Source organism: Panthera leo, chromosome A1, assembly GCF_018350215.1.
Source record: "Panthera leo isolate Ple1 chromosome A1, P.leo_Ple1_pat1.1, whole genome shotgun sequence".
NCBI lineage: Eukaryota > Metazoa > Chordata > Mammalia > Carnivora > Felidae > Panthera > Panthera leo.
In genome coordinates, this window is record NC_056679.1 from 201,497,777 (window position 1) to 201,515,272 (window position 17,496).

The 17,496-nt window shown below is 38.2% G+C and overlaps 1 protein-coding gene across 1 annotated transcript in view; it reads right to left on the reverse strand.

The window, feature by feature from the left end:
• Positions 1-9,651: 9,651 nt before the first annotated feature.
• The window catches only part of PARP8 (poly(ADP-ribose) polymerase family member 8), a 174,372-nt gene continuing 166,527 nt past the window's right edge, over positions 9,652-17,496 (reverse strand). Inside the window, exon 27 of the mRNA XM_042950221.1 lies at positions 9,652-10,029. Within this exon, the coding sequence (XP_042806155.1) occupies positions 9,927-10,029 (103 nt within the window). The 3' untranslated portion in view covers positions 9,652-9,926. The remainder of the gene's footprint in view (positions 10,030-17,496) is intronic.

The window sequence follows — 17,496 nt, forward strand, 5'->3', positions numbered from 1 at the left end:
AGCCTACAACTATTAAGAAATACGTATCCCAGAAGTTAACCCAGAAACACATAAAGAATAGAAATGTTCCCAATTACACCGCTGCAAAAATTTAGTTAGATGTCACAAAGTAGTAAGTATAATAAAATTCAGGTTCGTTACAATTTATACCATGTTAGAAGCAAGCAATTCCTTTAGAAGGAACCTTATTTCACCATTGCCTTATAATTATAGATGTACTTAATTCCATCACTGATTTATTTTTATTGGTAATGAGGATTAGTACTTTAGCTTAAAGTATCTCTCTTCCGTGTATGTCAAGTAGTTAATGACCTGTAAATGAACTCTTAAATATGCTAAAGAAGCTCATTATTTAAGGTAATTATTTAGCAAAGCAATGATCCTTTGATTAGGCAAATTACTGACATTAAATTATAAATCTGCAAGTATCCGGTCTTCTGTTTCATTCTGGGGCCTCTAAATGACCTTCCAATCCAGGTATTGCTTGGTCCAAGGGTCTTGTCAAGGGTGACAAGAGAGAGTAGATGTTAGCAACATCCAGGAGTTTCTAGATTTTCTTCAGCTGATGGAGTTGGAGCTGGCGCCCATGATGATGATGATAACGATGATGGTGATGGTGATGTGGCTTGTTAGATTCCTCCTGCTGAGTAGCTGTTTAGACTTATGAATATATTATGTGCCAACTATGACATATTCTAAAGATTTTTGGCTTTAAGGTCACTGTATTTGAAGATGATCTTCATCAGATAGACATTTGCAAGTTAGTTTTTATGTACATACTAAGGCACCGAAAATAATCTGTGCCTGGTAGCAAGGAAGAGGGGTGACTAGGGGGAAGAAAGAAGCAGGCAGTCAATAAACCTTTTCATTGTGTGCTAAGTGAGATAGATGAGCTCTGGTCAGATACTCGGAGATTTAGAAGAATCATCTGGTCCAGTCTGGGAGTAAGAGGGAAGGTGTTGAAAGAAGTGAGAAGAGATTAAAGCTAAGAGGGTAAAAATTGGAAATGGGGAGTGGGGCTGTCTTGGGCAAAGAGAAAGCATGTGAGAGGAAGTGAGTAGAAATGGGCTGTTCTCTGGACTGCGTATAATTCAGTGTGGCTCCAGTGCTGAGTATAAACATCGCAGGGGTGGTGGTGAAAAATGAGGCTGGAGAGGGAATAAAGAGAAGGGGCCAGAAGTTTTATTTTGAGAGATATGTTAGGAGACGTTGAAAGATTTTAAGTAAAAGGCTTACAAAATCAAGTGTGCATTTTAGAAAGTCACTTTAGGGGCACTTTGGGTGGCTCAGTCCGTTGAGCATCAGACTTCGGCTCAGGTCATGATCTCGCAGTTCGTGAGATCGAGCCCCGCGTCGGGCTCTGTGCTGACGGCTCAGAGCCTGGAGCCTGCTTCGGATTCTGTCTCCCTCTCTCTCTGCCCCTAACCCGCTTGCATTTTGTCTCTGTCTCTCTCAAAAATAAATAAACATTAAAAAAATTAGAAAGATCACTTTAACTAGAGCCTTTGGAAAGGGGCTGAAGCCAGTTGTGATATTAAAAGTATCTAGTAGCCTATTTAGCGGGGATCTAAGGGCAGGAAGGTCTGATGTTTCCCGAGTTAACCCTTTAGTTGCTTTCTCCGGAGATGTGCCACTGGAGTCAGTGTCTATTTACTAACATACAGAGGTATTCAGTATCCTAGCAATCATAAGGCTGTACTCATATGTGCTGGCTGGATATCTGTTCTGGGTAGAAGGCACCAGATTCAGTGAAGGAGAGCCACTGGAAGTTACTGATATAACCCACGTAAAAGTGAACAAAGGAAGTCACAGGAGACATCAAGATACTTGAACGCACTCAAGACACTTACGAAGAGAAATTAAATGGCTTGGCTATTAATTGGTGGGGATTGAGTGAAAGGGAGGGTGACAGGAAACGACTTGTCTCCCGGCTTGAGTAAACAGGTGGATGGGGTGGCCATTCATTGGTTCATTGAGAGAAGTCTGAGAGGAGAGGAGAATGGCTGGGGGGTGGGGACACCAGTGAGTTATCTCTGGAACACTGAGGAAGAGATGTTTGTTTACCATCATTTGATCCTACCAATTTGAAGCCCGGGAGAGAGACAGGACCAAGAGCTGCAGCTTAGGAATCATCATTGCAGGTGGGAGTTGGAGCCATTCACGGTGGACAGTGTCTTCCAAGCGGAGCATGTAGAGGAAGGTACCATCATCTTGGGCAGTGAATCTTAAGTATTTCCTAGGATATAGTGCTTTGAACACACACACACACACACACACACACACGCAATTTGACAACATGCACACAATTCAATGGATCCAGGAAATGACATATCATACCAAACCAGATATGGGATTTATTAACCTACTGCAACTACTTACAAATCTCAGTATTTATAGGTTTCATAGGTGAAGGGCGAAGGGTGAAGTGCATTCACAAACATGCCCCCCTGTGGATCAGAACATCCTCCCCCCCCCCCCCACACACCCTTCTTCACATGCAGGATATGTGTTTACAGACTTGATGTAGAGAGACGCTCTTGAGTTAGCTCTTCTCTCTTTCCCCAATACTAAAAGGAGTAGGAGAATCTTGGTATCTCCAATAAAAAATTCAGAGGAAAATGATTCTCAAGTTATATGAAGGTATGCTAACATGGAAACTGAACCTCTTGTTTACCAATTTACTGTTTTTTCCTAAGTCTTATGTCTTGTCTACCCATTCTTTCTCTCAGTTCCTCCTCTCAGGCCCTTGTACCTGTGAGAATTACTAAAACCAATTTAATGCTTCTTGCTTTCTGCCTCTCTCAGAGATCCTTCCGAACATGGCTGCCAGCATACTTCCAAAACCCCGTCTCCGTGATGTCACTCACCCAGAGCTGACAATGATTTTTCCATTTGCAATTACATCAAGTGCAGACTTCTTTCCCTCCAGGCTCTCCAGAATAAGATCACACCTAGCCGATGAATGGTTTTAATGATTCCCTGGTAGAGTTCTTTAAGGCAATCAGAACTAAATCTTCATTGACTCACCCCCCCTGGTCTACTGAAATTCTTACACTTGTTTTCTTTTTTGCGGATCTGGGATCTCAGAAATAATAAACAAGGTTTATTAGAAAGAAAGAGCACGGAGAGGAAGACTCAGAAACTCTGATCCTAGGTTTGGAGCCTAGTGACCCATTTGATAGGCTATTTAATTTCTTATCTATAAGAGTTAAAGAAATCTGCTAACACATTTCATAGTTACTCTGAAGGGTAAATGAGACAATCTACGTGAACGTGCTTTCTAAATTATAAAGTGCTAAAGCAAATCCTATGTAATCAAAATTTCTCTTATCTGAAATTCAAGAATACATGATTTTTAAACTATGTATGTTTGATAGCTTTGAAATCTTCAGTGTTCTTAGATACAAGTTAGCAGTCACTACTATCTGAAATAATTAAAAAGAGAGACCTGGAGGTTGGGAACAGAAATAGAGGCCAAATAAATACTCAACAATCCTCAGGGACCCTCAACGTTGACTTTCCATAAGAGCAGGCTTAAAGGGACTTTAAGTTAACCTAGGATGTAGAAATACACTCTTGCCAACTATATTCCTGTGACGAGGAATGCAGGTATGTGTCAGAGGGAATGGAAGCTCCAGAAGTCAGTAAGACTGAGAAGTCACAAGGAGATTATCAAAAATGTGAAGAATCGAAAGCTAAAAATTAAAAAAATGAAGTGCTTTCTAATACATGTATTAATTACAACAAAGAAGAAACAGACATGCAAGTAAATTATTATAACTTTGTTGCAAAAGGATTACAAAGAGTATCCGGTGAATAAGTAAACAGAAATTAGTAACACACTACTCGTTAACACTAATGAAAGGATTCAAAACGTCACTTGCATTGCAGTTTTTAATTGAATGGATTCAAGTTATTTGGGAGTTTTTGTAGGTTCACTCAAGACCCTTGCATCTGTAAGCCAACTTCTCATCATGTGCCAGTGTTCCTCTCCTTTTTGTTTTTTTTTTTTTTTTTAAACGTTTATTTATTTTTGAGACAGAGAGAGACAGAGCGTGAACAGGGGAGGGGCAGAGAGAGAGGGAGACACAGAATGTGAAACAGGCTCCAGGCTCTGAGCTGTCAGCACAGAGCCTGACGCGGGGCTCGAACTCACAGACTGTGAGATCATGACCTGAGCCGAAGTCAGACGCTTAACCAACTGAGCCACCCAGGCGCCCCCCTCTCCTTTTTGTTTTGAAAGCCTTGGCTTCGGGTTGGGGAAGGCCAATGGGATACTGAGGGGCCAGCTAACACCATGGGTCTCCCATGGTGGTTCCCCCGTAGCTATGATGTGGTTCATCTGTTCTTCTAAGTGGTGTTTGCATTTTGGTCTTTTCCATTCAATAGTGTTGTTTTTATGTGATTTGTGAATTATTTCCAAACATGTTTTTGCTTTTCACAAACAGACTGAAGGCTCCTTAAGGCCAACACAAATTCTAACGCTATTTCTTATAAGAATATTGTGACTGTGGGGGCGCCTGGGTGGCTCAGTCAGTTGAGTGTCTGACTTCGGCTCAGGTCATGATCTCATGGTCCATGAGTTCAAGCCCCGCGGTCGGGCTCTGTGCTGACAGCTTGGAGCATGAAGCCTCGTTCAGATTCTGTGTCTCCCTCTCTCTCTACCCCTCCCCCACTCACGCTGTCTCTGTCCCTCAAAAATAAATAAACGTTAAAAAAAAATATATATATATATATAAGAGAATATCGTGACTGTGAATATGCATCACAGACTCTTAAGTATTTCTAGAGTAACTGACATAAACAGAAGTTTGCTATCTATGGTTTCCCAGCTATAAATGTAACAGGAGTAAAAAAAATTACTTTATCTCTTATGAGAATATAAACTTAGTTCCTCATATTTACTATTAATGTGTTTAGAAAACCAAATTTGTTTATGGACTAAGGTCTTACTCAGTTAATGAGATGTATGTTACAAAAAGTAGTGGTTTAAAAATCATTTTCCAATTACTAATCAAGTCAGGTTAGAAAATTCAAGATAGTTCACGTGAAGTGCTCCTTTTGACAGTATGCTGAGGTGTTTACAAAGCATATATACAAAACGTATAAAACTCTTTTGTTTCAATCCTCTGTTTCTTGACAGAATTTGAAATTAACATGACCAATTAAATCTATCACGACTATCTGGGGCAATGCTGACAAGATGGGTTTTTTCTTTTATTCCCTCCTATTTTAGAAGTACTTTACAAGTGAAAAGGGCAACATCATTTTTAGAGTTTGTTGAGAACTTCAAATATCTAGTCCCCAGAAGCAAGATTCATCGTGAGGAGTAGCTAAGGTCTCACCGAGTTTTCAAAATAGTGCCCACATATACCGTACTTGTTGAACAAATTCAGATTTATTGAAAGTAAACATTTACATTGGCTACAATGTTAGAACTATTACAAAGCTGGATAAAAGAGGCTTAAGTAGCAATAGAAAGCAAGTGCAATAAAAAGTGAATAGAGAAAATATTTGGCCTTAGTGATCTCTTGGCAGTATTTACATTATGTACATATTGTTAAATATTTATAATAACTCTAAGGCACCAAAGGCTAAATAGCAGGTTGCAATACTATTTTGTGCACAGAAGTCAAGAAATTTATTGTAAAGAAGGCTGGATAGTTAAAGAAACATAGGCATATCTTAATGTTTACATAAAGGAGTGGCTGCATTTTTAAAAATCTCAAATGATACATTAAATATTGGGCAGATTGAAGAAAATATTTTTAGAACATTAAATTATGTTGACTATGTAAATAAGCACTATTTTTTTACTGACTTGCTGGTAAATGTGTAATGTAATCTATTCTTCAACACAGCTTTTTCACACTCATGGATATGTTTTGTCTAAAAACTACTTGAAATTCTTTCAACCTACAAAAACTTATCCTAATATATCATAGTGTATACAAAATCTCCAGGAAAAATTGACTGGACAATAATATACATCAAATTTATATTTAATCTGACAAAAATTTAGCAGGCATTCAATGCCAAAATAATTGAATATTCAGTCTGCCACTCTGGCAAAGCAGTTGAGTATTTTAATCCTTTAACTGTAAGTGGGCAATTGTTTGTGGCTTAGGTGAATGGACATAAAATTGGCCCGTGGAGAAAACCAATCTTAAAGGGGACTACTTATATTCAGATTTTGCAACTTGAAACCCCTTCACATAACTCACTGGGTGTTAGTTAGCTATGTCGCTCATCACCAGTGACTGAAATATCCGTATTACTGCACTGTCAAGAGGTCACTGACAATATCTATGTCCAGCACAGTCTTGACTGTTGAATTACTTGATAACTTCCATTTGCAAAATTTTATGTTTTCCTTATACGGGAAACCCAGTTTACCTTAACAAACGGTCTGTCAATTGTCTTGAGGTAGTGTTAGAATGAAGAATTCAGCGGAACAATCGAATAACATCCTAGTATTTTTTAAATGTGCTTCAAGTGCTACTATGAAATCCACATATTTAAGTGGTAGACAGTCCAAGGTTGAGCGGCCCTTCGTGACATATTAAATTACTATCTGATGAAAGGCATCCAGACATTTACAAAGATGATGATTTTTCCTTAAAACTTTCTTCGACACCATGCCCTCTGGCAAGTTATTAGTGCTAGAATTCTTTCAATGATACTAAAAATTGATATTGCGTATTAAAAGTTTCCCTTCTTTTCGCAAAGTGGAGAATAAATGAGAGATCTCTTTTTTAAACTCTTAAATTTTTCGATGAAAAATATTCAGAACATTAGCAATGGTTTTTGGGTTGGTTTCTTACACCACATTAATGATACTAAGTTTGAGGAGGTGGCACTCATTTAAATTTTAAATTTAAAAACCACCTTCAAATCCAACATTTGACTGAGATTTGCTGAAGAGAAAATAAAAATAAAAATCATTTCAACATAATGCAATCTAAGGCACCCAAGGTACCTTACCATAATGTATTCTATAGCACTAGGTTTTAAGTATATTATTACTTTTTTCTCTTCTCATATGTTCACTCATTTTCTTTTTTTTTTCCAATACAGTGGACAATGAAAAGGACAAATCATTCATAGTGAAATGTTTACAAAAATCAGTAATGTAGGAAAAAGCAGAACTAATAAATTAAGGTTCTTCTTTCCCTACTTCAAGAATGAAAATAAATGATTACCTTTGCTCAGTGGGTTAATGCTAAGTAGTAATGACTACACAATTAATACAACTGTTACAAAGCATCAGTGAACAGACTTCAAATATTATATAAATACAATACAATATCACATGTTTGGAATCATCAAATATGTCAATGGGTAATATCTTAATGGGGTGACTGAATCAAGGCATGATAATGTTTAAACTTCTAAATCTTACAGACCTACTTGGAAGCATGATTCATTTATTGATGAATATTAATGAATATTATTAATTAATGCTGAAATTGGATTATTTATAAATGAAGGTAAGTATCAGTATACTATAGTAACCCCAATATCAAAAACGTTCAATTAAAAGATTGGCTCTCATACTTCGAATATTTGCTTACAGAGATTCTGACACTTAATTTTTCAAAACAAACTTAAAATCTGTCATTTTGCACTGCAATAGCATTCAATTAGTTACTATTTGGAGACATCTTATTATCATAACAGATGTCCATTGTCTGTAATAGTTAGTGGGCATTAAAACTATCAACTGCTTCCCCTGCTCTAAGCGGTGAATCTACTTTTATTGTTTTCTTTTCATTTTTTTAAAAATTTACATCCAAGTTATATTCTTAAACTGGTGGTAGAGGTTTGCATTCTTCCAGTTTTTCCTCCCTAAAATACTCTCCCCTGAGTCCTCCAAGCCACCCATTCCAGTTCAGATTCTGATACTACACTCCTCGTAGATCACTCAACTGTTAAGTAAAACCTTAATGGATTAGGTCCGTGGTTCGAAAACTATGCTTGGTGGGGGGCGCTACAGGGCGTTTTTGGAGTTGCCTCAGTGCTGCCAGTGGCCACACAGGCGGGGTTCCAAGACCTTGACTTCCAAATCCTGCCAGTACGTCTTCACAACTATATTATATATAGAACGTGCCACAAAATGAATTTGAAAATAGTAATTTTGACGCTTAAAAATGTTTTTAAAACGCAGTCAAAGGGATTTGGGAGACTTGGGGAGTCTTGGCAGAAAGAAGCAAGTCGTCCGCTTGTCCCATGGAAAGTCTTCAAATATCTGGTCACAGAGCACTAAGTGACATGCTAGATCTATGCCCTACTATGCCTCAGTCTGGCTTTGAGTTTGGAGGCCCAAGTCGGAATGGATCAATGTTTTAAGTGGATCCTATCACAATGATTAATATCTCAACCGCTTCAAGTCTATTTTTGCAGAAATAAGTGGCATTATCAATTATTTACAATATAAGGAAACAAACAATAGGTAAATACTTAAGTAGCAACCCTTAGCGATGCGTGTGACCTTTTTGCTCACCTTGTATGCCAAAGGAAATAAACACAGAAGTTATAACATTATACTTGCAAATGACTATACATTTTTACTTTTTTTTTCTTTCTAAATAAATTAGAATCAGATATGAGCCTTGATTCAGGGTCTGAATAGAGTGGCAGACTTGTTAATTAAACTGCTCTCATGAATGGCCTTTTTCCAAAGATATCACGTAGGAAATAAAACACTGTCAATTAAAACTTATAATGAGCAAGAATAACTTCAGGACCCAAAGAAATAGAAATGATTTTGATGAGCACATGACTCTTGAAAGGAAAATGCTGAGAGCTGGTGCTATTATTCTCTATAAATCTATTTGTGTTCTTTTAATATAAAAGAAACTTCAAAGTTTGTCTTCTTTCTCAATACGAAAAAACATAAGCAGAGGTATTAGATGAAAAAATATAAAAATGCTGGTGTGGTATAAATAAATTGTAAAAATGTTCCATTGTAGTAAATAAAAAATATAAACTGTTTGTTTAAATTCTGAGGCCCTTCTTTTAAACATATAATCATTTGAATATAGATTTAGTCCACCTGGGGCACCTGTGTTCCCCAAATTATAATTGTTAGAGAACGTTATAAAAGTTGAATCTTAACTGAAGGAAAAATTATTTAAACAAATAGAAAAATTGTTTGTAAATATTTTCAGTGAATGAATGGTGATAAATTTGACTCATATCTTGGTTTATGTCCAGATTTCCTGCTTACTGAATATTATTTTCTTTTCATTAAATGGGAATGGAATCATGGAGCCATGCCATCACTGTTGCCAATACACATATATGTGTATACACACACATATATGCACCATCACACACATTTTGATGCATGAATCTATAGATATGTACATTACATACTCTTGGGCAAAGCACTGCATCTAAGACCTAATTGTTTTTGTTTAAGAAAAAAGTAACAGGAGAATAGGAAATATCCCCTCCCCAAACATTTGAATGTTCATAACACTAATTAAATAGCACATCGGAATGTGCAAACATACTTATTGCAAAGTATTGTATAGATTTAGACGTCATTATAAAATGTTCTCAGTTCTATTTTGGTAACCTAAAATGTCGGTATATAATACCAAATTTCCAATTAAAGAGTTTAATATAAAAATATCAGCACAAAACTGTTTTTTCAATCTGTTTATTGTGTGAGCAACCCAAACTTAAGTTTAAGTGCTGTTGTAATTTTATTACTAGATTCCATAACCCTACAATTGATAAATTGTATACCATTTTAGGTATGTTTAATAGATACTTAGAAATACTAAGAAAAAAATCAGTATTCAAAGGGTTACTTTTGTTTATAATAACAATAAATTATTTTATCATCTTCTTCAGTTCAAAATCCAGCTTTGAACCCGAGGAAGGCTTTCAAATCACGTTAATTAAATGGTGGTCCTTTACCCAGTAGCGGTTTGATTACCAATTACTCGAAGGATCTCTTTGTGAATGCCTCCTTCTTGCGTGTTAATATTTGCATCTCCGACTTGGCCATCCTCATAGCTGAAATGCAAAAAAGAAACATAAGACATTTAAAAAGACGAAACATTCAAAAATCACTTAAGCCACCTTAGAAATGCTATTTGGCACCCAAAGTACAACTGAAGGGAATCAATAGCAAAGGAGCCATTTCTCTGCTGGATTTAATAATGTGTCTGCATTACTAAACACATGATTATGCTCAATCGGGCCCCGATTTCCCCTTCCTTCCTTTCTTAATTTCAACTTTTTCACCCCCACATAAAGCACGGCTTGTGATGCTGGAAGCACCCGTGTCCCTGGCCTTGCAAACATTTTCCCACAGTGGCTGTTATACGAAGCCTACCGTGGAGGAAACACCAGCTTCGGCTTTGCGTTCTTTAGCTTCTAAACTTCCCAGCCCCACTCCAGCCTCAATCATTTATTTGTTTTCTCATCTGCGACACTCTTAGAAATGACTTCACTCTCTGCCGCTGCTCTTTTGCCATGCCTGCCCTCTCATCATCACTCTGTTGTGATCAGTGCTGCATTTTCTCTCTTATCTCTGGCTGCTCTACGTAGTCGGACTATACAAGACGTTCTGGCTGCTCTACGTAGTCGGACTATACAAGACGTTCTTACTTAATGCTGGTACTTCACATTGGAACGCAAGTGCGCCAAGTGTAGCTAAGCTGTAGAAGTGAAAATAGAACATTAAAGGACAGCAGTTGCAAAGTCCTTTAAAAAGAAATAATTGCGTTTTAGATGATTCTTCATTTCCTCAAATAAACTTACTTGGGCAATAAGAATTTTCCAAGAATGAATTTTTAAACTTCCATGATAACGGTCAGAAGTAGAATAGGTGATGAATTAATTTTATTTCATAAAAATGACTTCAAGACAGAAGCTTTAGAGAAGTGGTAATTACTTCAAAATAGATAACCAGGGCTGTAAGCAGTCTCAAAGATTTATGCGCACCACTGTCTTTTCCTAACCACATAAAAATTCTCCTGAAATAGCACAATACAGGGAAATGAAATGGAGGGCATACAGCAATGAGAACCCAGGTCCTTACATAACCCACTGCTTAAACACCTAGTGATAACTGTATTTATATCGAATGTAGACTCCTAAGAACTGACTCACGGTTGCCTATCAACTTGTTTAATTCTTTCCGTATAAATATGCGCGCGCACACACACACACACACACACACACGCACACACACTCATAGCGAAACACCACCGCAAAGAAAAGAAAGGGGTATGTGGTATACAGCCCAGTTATAATTATTTTGTCAGGAGATCAAACTGTAAGTGTTCTGTTAATTAAGTGGAAAATGTTCAAGTGAAATGCTTTAAGTACTGTCCAAATCAAATTTGGTGCGTTGTGGCAAACTATGTAAAAGATATATTTTACAGGGCAAGTAAAATACATTTTACTGGCTTCTACACAAATCCCGGCTACCCACAGGACTAAGGGTAAATTAAGCCATCCGTAATACTGAGCCAAGGCTGGAGAGGCAAACTGGCTGGCAGGCTCGTTCCGAGGGAGATAATTGTGTTTACCAAGTCAATCCAGCTAGTTCCTCCAGGATCCGGATTTTGGAAAGCAAAGACACTGCCAAAAGGACAGTGGGAAGACACAAAGAAAACCATAGTACCAGTTACACATACAGTCCACATGTAGCTCTTCTCATTTTCCCAATATGCATTTATGTTTATTCTGGCTCTATGGCATCTATAGTAGGGTCTAGACACCTACTGTGTCCTCTGTACACAGGACACAAAGTTGAATAGGGTATTCTTGGCTTAACTGAGACCCAGTCTACCTACTACCATCTGTATTCCTTCCAACTTAATGCTGACCTTTGAGATTTGTCTGTAATACCTTCTAACTTCTCATGTCTTCAAGCCACTGCAGTCATTCGTCTGATCCTACCACTCTACTGAGCGTACTGACAATGGTTGCCCACGGCCTCCTAGGTGAGGAATTCACAAGACTTTACCTGCTATGTGTGCAGTATGTGATACAGTGGACTGCTCTTTTTCCTAAAGTGATACTATCTCTTCACTTCCTCGTTGGCCCTGTGACTATTATTATTTAAAAAGATTTTTTTTCAATGTTTATTTATTTTTTGAGAGAGACAGAGACAGAATGCGAGTGGGTTAGGGGCAGAGAGAGAGGGAGACACAGAATCCGAAGCAGGCTCCAGGCTCTGAGCCATCAGCACAGAGCCCGACGCAGGGCTCGAACCCATGAGCTGTGAGATCATGACCTGAGCCAAAGTCGGACGTTCAACCAACTGAGCCACCCAGGCGCCCCGGCCCTGTGATTATTAATTCTCAATTTCCTTCACCGCATCCTCTTCCGTGGCCTCCCATTTCAATGCTGATTTTATCCACAATTCACTCTCAGTGTTTTCTCTTCTCATGATCTGCAAAATCTCAATTATTTCAATCCCTCCCACTGCTTTAATTGTCACCCACATGCTGATTCCTAAACTATATCTCTAATCCTTACACCTTTCCCTAACTGTAATTTTCCCACAGAAATCACAAATCGAGTGTATTCAAAACTGAACTTAACTTTTTTTACCCTGAAACTGCTTTTTTTTTACCCTAACAAAATCTCAATTTGGAGTACCATTGTCTACCCACTCTCCCAACAAGGTAACTTCAGTCCTTCTTGGTTCTTCCATGTGCCTGATTCCAGTAAGTCACCAAGTTATCTTGCTTCTGTTTTCTTAATTATTCCCGGTTGCATCTTCTCTCCATTTGATGCCATTACCTTCATTTAGGCCTTCATTATCATTCATCTAAATAAGGGATTTTCAAGTTTCAGGTTATGTACAATTAGCGGGTTCCGAAATTAACTTAGATTGTCCAGGCTAGCATTTTTCAATGAGATTATGGTAGAATAAGATACAGAACACTGAATGCACCACACAAAGGACACATTGTTTCTTCCCAAGTCACGATGTCAAACACATTTTCTTCTGTGGTGAGAAACACTGACCTAGATGATTATAATAACATTATAGCTGATCTCTCTGTCTCCACACTTACCCCATCATCTCTCCCCTAAGACTATTTTCTGCTCTGTTACAGTGATACTAATGGCCTCCACTTTACTTGCAGGACAAAATCCAATGAGACTGGCATGGCACACCAGGTCCTGCGGGACTCAAACCAAAACTTTGTCTCCAGTCATGTCCCACTCCCCCGACACCCTATGTCCAAATGGAAGGGTCTGCTACCCCCAATACTATGTGTTCATCAACACTTTAAAAGCATATGTAGTTAGTGGAAAGGAGACGAGACTCACATTCTTTAAATAAATGCTAATAATTTAAGACACAAAGAGCACAGGGTGAGGGGAGAGCAAGAGTGAGGGACTGAGATTGAAAGTATTAAGAAAAATGCATGTTTTCCCACTGTCTGTGAATCCCACAAGAAAGCATAACAGCTGTGGGTTGGAAGGATAAAACTGGCCCAGGCATCCAGGTGTCTTAAACTATGAAGCATATATAATAATAAAGGAAAGACAAACTACCATTTGATTGGGTCAACTGGCAGAATTCATATCTACGTAATACTAGTAGCATTTGGGCACTTATTACAATATGGCATACAGAATACTTTGCAACTATTTATTAGTATTATAGACAAACACTCAGTTGTTAACAGTGAAGTTCATTTATGCCCAGAAAGCAACAAATTAAAAAAAAAAAAAAAGAAATGGAGCAAGAATAATATCATAGGGAAATGATATACTTGACTAGGGTTTTCTGAAGAAGGAAAAAATGAAACCATCTAAAAGAAGTCTAAAATTACTTATGTTCCCAGGAGTATAAGAAGATTACTAAAATTTTAATAAAAAATAAACCAATCTGCCTAAAAAGCTATGAGAAGGAAAATAAGACAACAGATGGAATTTAGCTGTCTGGAACTCTCTGGGTATGTTACAAAATTTCGTGGATAAAAACTTTTGAATGTATTGACATGTTCTATTCTCAAACTGATGTAGCAGCTTTGTGACAGTTTTAAAGAATGGCACACGTAAATTTGTTTTCGGGCTCCCTGAATCTGGAATACAGAAATAATAGCACTATTTTTCATTAGCAATAAAAAGAAGAAATTCACTGTGAATCAAATGATATCCAGCACTTCCCCAAAGTTCCTGAAGATATCTGATGCTGTAACAGCATTGTCTATGTCACAACTCATGTACAATTTCTTCATTACGTTGGAACATGCAGTCTTTTGTCATTGCTTTCATTTGCTATGTGTTGTTTCTTGTGAACAGAATCTGCACTTTACGAGGGGAGATAATAAAGTTATGCAAATAACTGTAAGGCAGGCATCAAGGACAAGCAAATTTTATGACAAGCAAGAACAAGTAAAGGGGCACTTGGGTGGCTCAGTCGGTTAAGCATTCGACTTCCGCTCATGTCATGATCTGGCAGTCTGTGGGTTCAAGCTCTGCGTCAGGCTCTGCGCTGACAGCTCAGAGCCTGGAGCCTGCTTCTGATTCTGTGTCTCCCTCTGTCTCTGCCCCTCCCTTGCTCACACTCTGTCTCTCAAAAATAAATAAATACTAAAAAAAAAAAAAAAAAAGAGTGAGTAAAACTTAAAGACAGAAATCATGTCTGACTGGGATGTCAAGAAGACCCCTTGGAAAAGACCATGTAGTTAGGCTTGGAAGATTAGAGAAGGCTAAGCTGGGGAGAAGGCCCATCATTTGGACTGACGGAACAAAGGCACAGTAGTGGGAAAAATAATTCCAAGCTGCTCTCAAGAAACACCTTGGATAATAATCTTATTCAATCAGTGTTTTGTATGGAGAATTGAGGGAAAGTAAAATGGTCTCTATGTTGCAGAATACCATGTTTTTGTTTGTTAAAAACTACCAGTCTGTATGAACAAGGTATAATCAACACTCTGCTTTAGGAATATTAATGTGATATAAATAGTATGACCTTAAAATTTTATATGCATAGAAATGGAGACTATACACCAAAAGATTAGCTGTATTTAACTCCAAGTGGGGATATTACAGGTGATTTTCTTCTCTTTGCTTGCCTTTGATTTCAGTGTCTATACAATGAAGAGGTATCACTAGTCTAATCATCTTAATGTTTAATAAATCTGGCATTGTACAAGATAGATTAGGGGTAATGAGAAGCATGGAGAATAACTAGTAATCTTTTGGCGGACTCTGGGGCAGAGAATGATACATCCATGGAAACAAAGGTACTGAAAGGAGAAAACGGTAAAGGTATACGGGGAGCTGATAACTATAGTGCACAAGGAGAAAGAAATTAAGAACAAGAGCTCAGATTTCAAGTCTCTTTGATGTAAAATGACTGCAGAGATTGAGAAAGCCGAGAACTTGATTAGGGGATTTAGCAATAATGGGGTCCACTTTGTACACACTGATTTTAAGGTATGAGCAGACTTCTCGAGGGGAAATACCTAGCGAGCAGTTAAATGTGGGCATTTCATTCATTCCTTCTTTTCTGCTAAGCACTGTGCTGGGCACACAAAGACAAATGAGCCATACAGTCCACAACCTCAAGAAGTATACAGAATAATGGAGAAGACCATGCATAAGGAAGAATAACCCAATGACAAAAACATGCCCACGGCATCACACAGTAACACTAAGGAGCGGTACAAAGGAGTCTAGGAAAGTTCTAGGAAGAACGGAAGGCATATGTTGAAATTTAAAGGATGAGTAGGAATTAGATAAATTACTTTGAGGGTAGAGAGGAAGAGAGAATCCAAGCTCAATGGAGAAAGGAAAGAAGAAAAGCATGAAGGTGTGGGAATTGTAGTGCACAGTTCAGGTTGTGACGCATAACATCTGGAGGAGAGAAATTGTGGGCAATGAGATCTGGGGGGCATGAGGCTGGGGACTGGATCTCCTTGACTTTCTAAGGCGGTGGCACTGAAGGAGGAACAAAGGGCTGGGGAGTTGTGTGGTTCCCTTTGTAAAAGGACACGGGATTTCGTCTTATAAGAAGCAAGCAGCTCCGAAAGAATCTTAAGCAGGAGAGTGATGTGGCAGTTTAAATCTTGGAAAGGGATCTGGGTTGCAGACAGAGAAATTGGATTTATTATAGTCTGGGGATAAAGCAAAGTTCCCGATCTTATCAGCTTGATGTCTCACAGCTTATGTCACACAGTGTCACTGAGCCATGACCAAATGGTTTGTCTTCCAACATTACAAATAAGTTGTCTGTCTACTCACTATGTTCCCATTCAAACACTGTTTGTGGGTTTTGTTTGTTTTGTTTTGTTTTGTTTTTGCAAAATAATGATGAAAGTTCTCTTTCTTTTCATTTAATTGCCATTATACAGTTCTTATTTTACAAATTTTTCTTGTATCTTCTTTAGATATATTTCAAACTTTGACCAAAAGTAAAAACCATACATTAGTAATCCAAAATATTGTCCTTTTCAGCTTTGTTTTTGTTCATTCATTAAAAATGTACTGACAGGCATCTCCGCATTGGGTACCTTGGGAAGTGCTTCAGGGCATGTAGGAGAGTAAAAGAAAAGCAAGAGTAGGGGTGCCTCGGGGGCTCAGTCAGTTAAGCTTTTGAGTCTCGATTTTGACTGAGGTCATGATCTCTCACGGTTTGAGCTGCGTGTGGAAGCCTGCTTGGGAATCTCAACCTCTCCCTCTCTCTCTCTGCCCCTCCTTTTGTGCATGCAGGCATCTCTCTCTCTCTCTCTCTCTCTCTCTCTCTCTCAAAACAAAGTATAAAAAAAAATCTTAAAGAAAAAAGAAAAGCAAGAGCAGGGGTCTGCCCTTTGGCAGTTGATAGCCTCATGGAAAAGTCAGATACAATGAAAAAACTGAATTTTAAATGGAAGTTCTGCAATGTGGGGTGTAAGAACACCAGGAAGAAAGATTAATTTTAACTGGGAGCTGCATGGAAGAGGTGATATTTGTGCTAGACCTTAGAAGATAGATTTTGGATAAGAATTCCTGAAACGTATTTAGCCCTGAGATCTGCTTGACTCAGAAACCTGAAAATACCCAATCCCTTCTCTGCAGACTTACCTGATTTGGTCCTTCCCATTCTTAAGTTTCTGAACTTATTGGTATGTCTTGAAAAATAGGAGGGAGTGTATATACCTTAACTTTATCTAATAGACAACATATGGAAACAATTCATTTGAAGATCTACCTGCTCTAAATCAAAGAAACACTAAAGCATGAAACAGGTTGTAACATCAAATAAGCAGGATATACAAACCTAGCAGTTCTTAACCTTTCCTGGGTCCCAGAGAGCTGAGGGAGAAGACATATACTCTTACCTCTAACAGCTGTCACTATGGCAGGATGGGGTGGGGGTGAGGGTTAGCCGGGGGGGGGGGGGGGGGGGCATGGCACTGGACACACCTGTTTACTTGCCAAATTATCACTTACCTTATCCTCAATTTTATTATTTAATAATCCTATTAATGGGAAATACCAATAGTAAATCTTCCTTCTCTT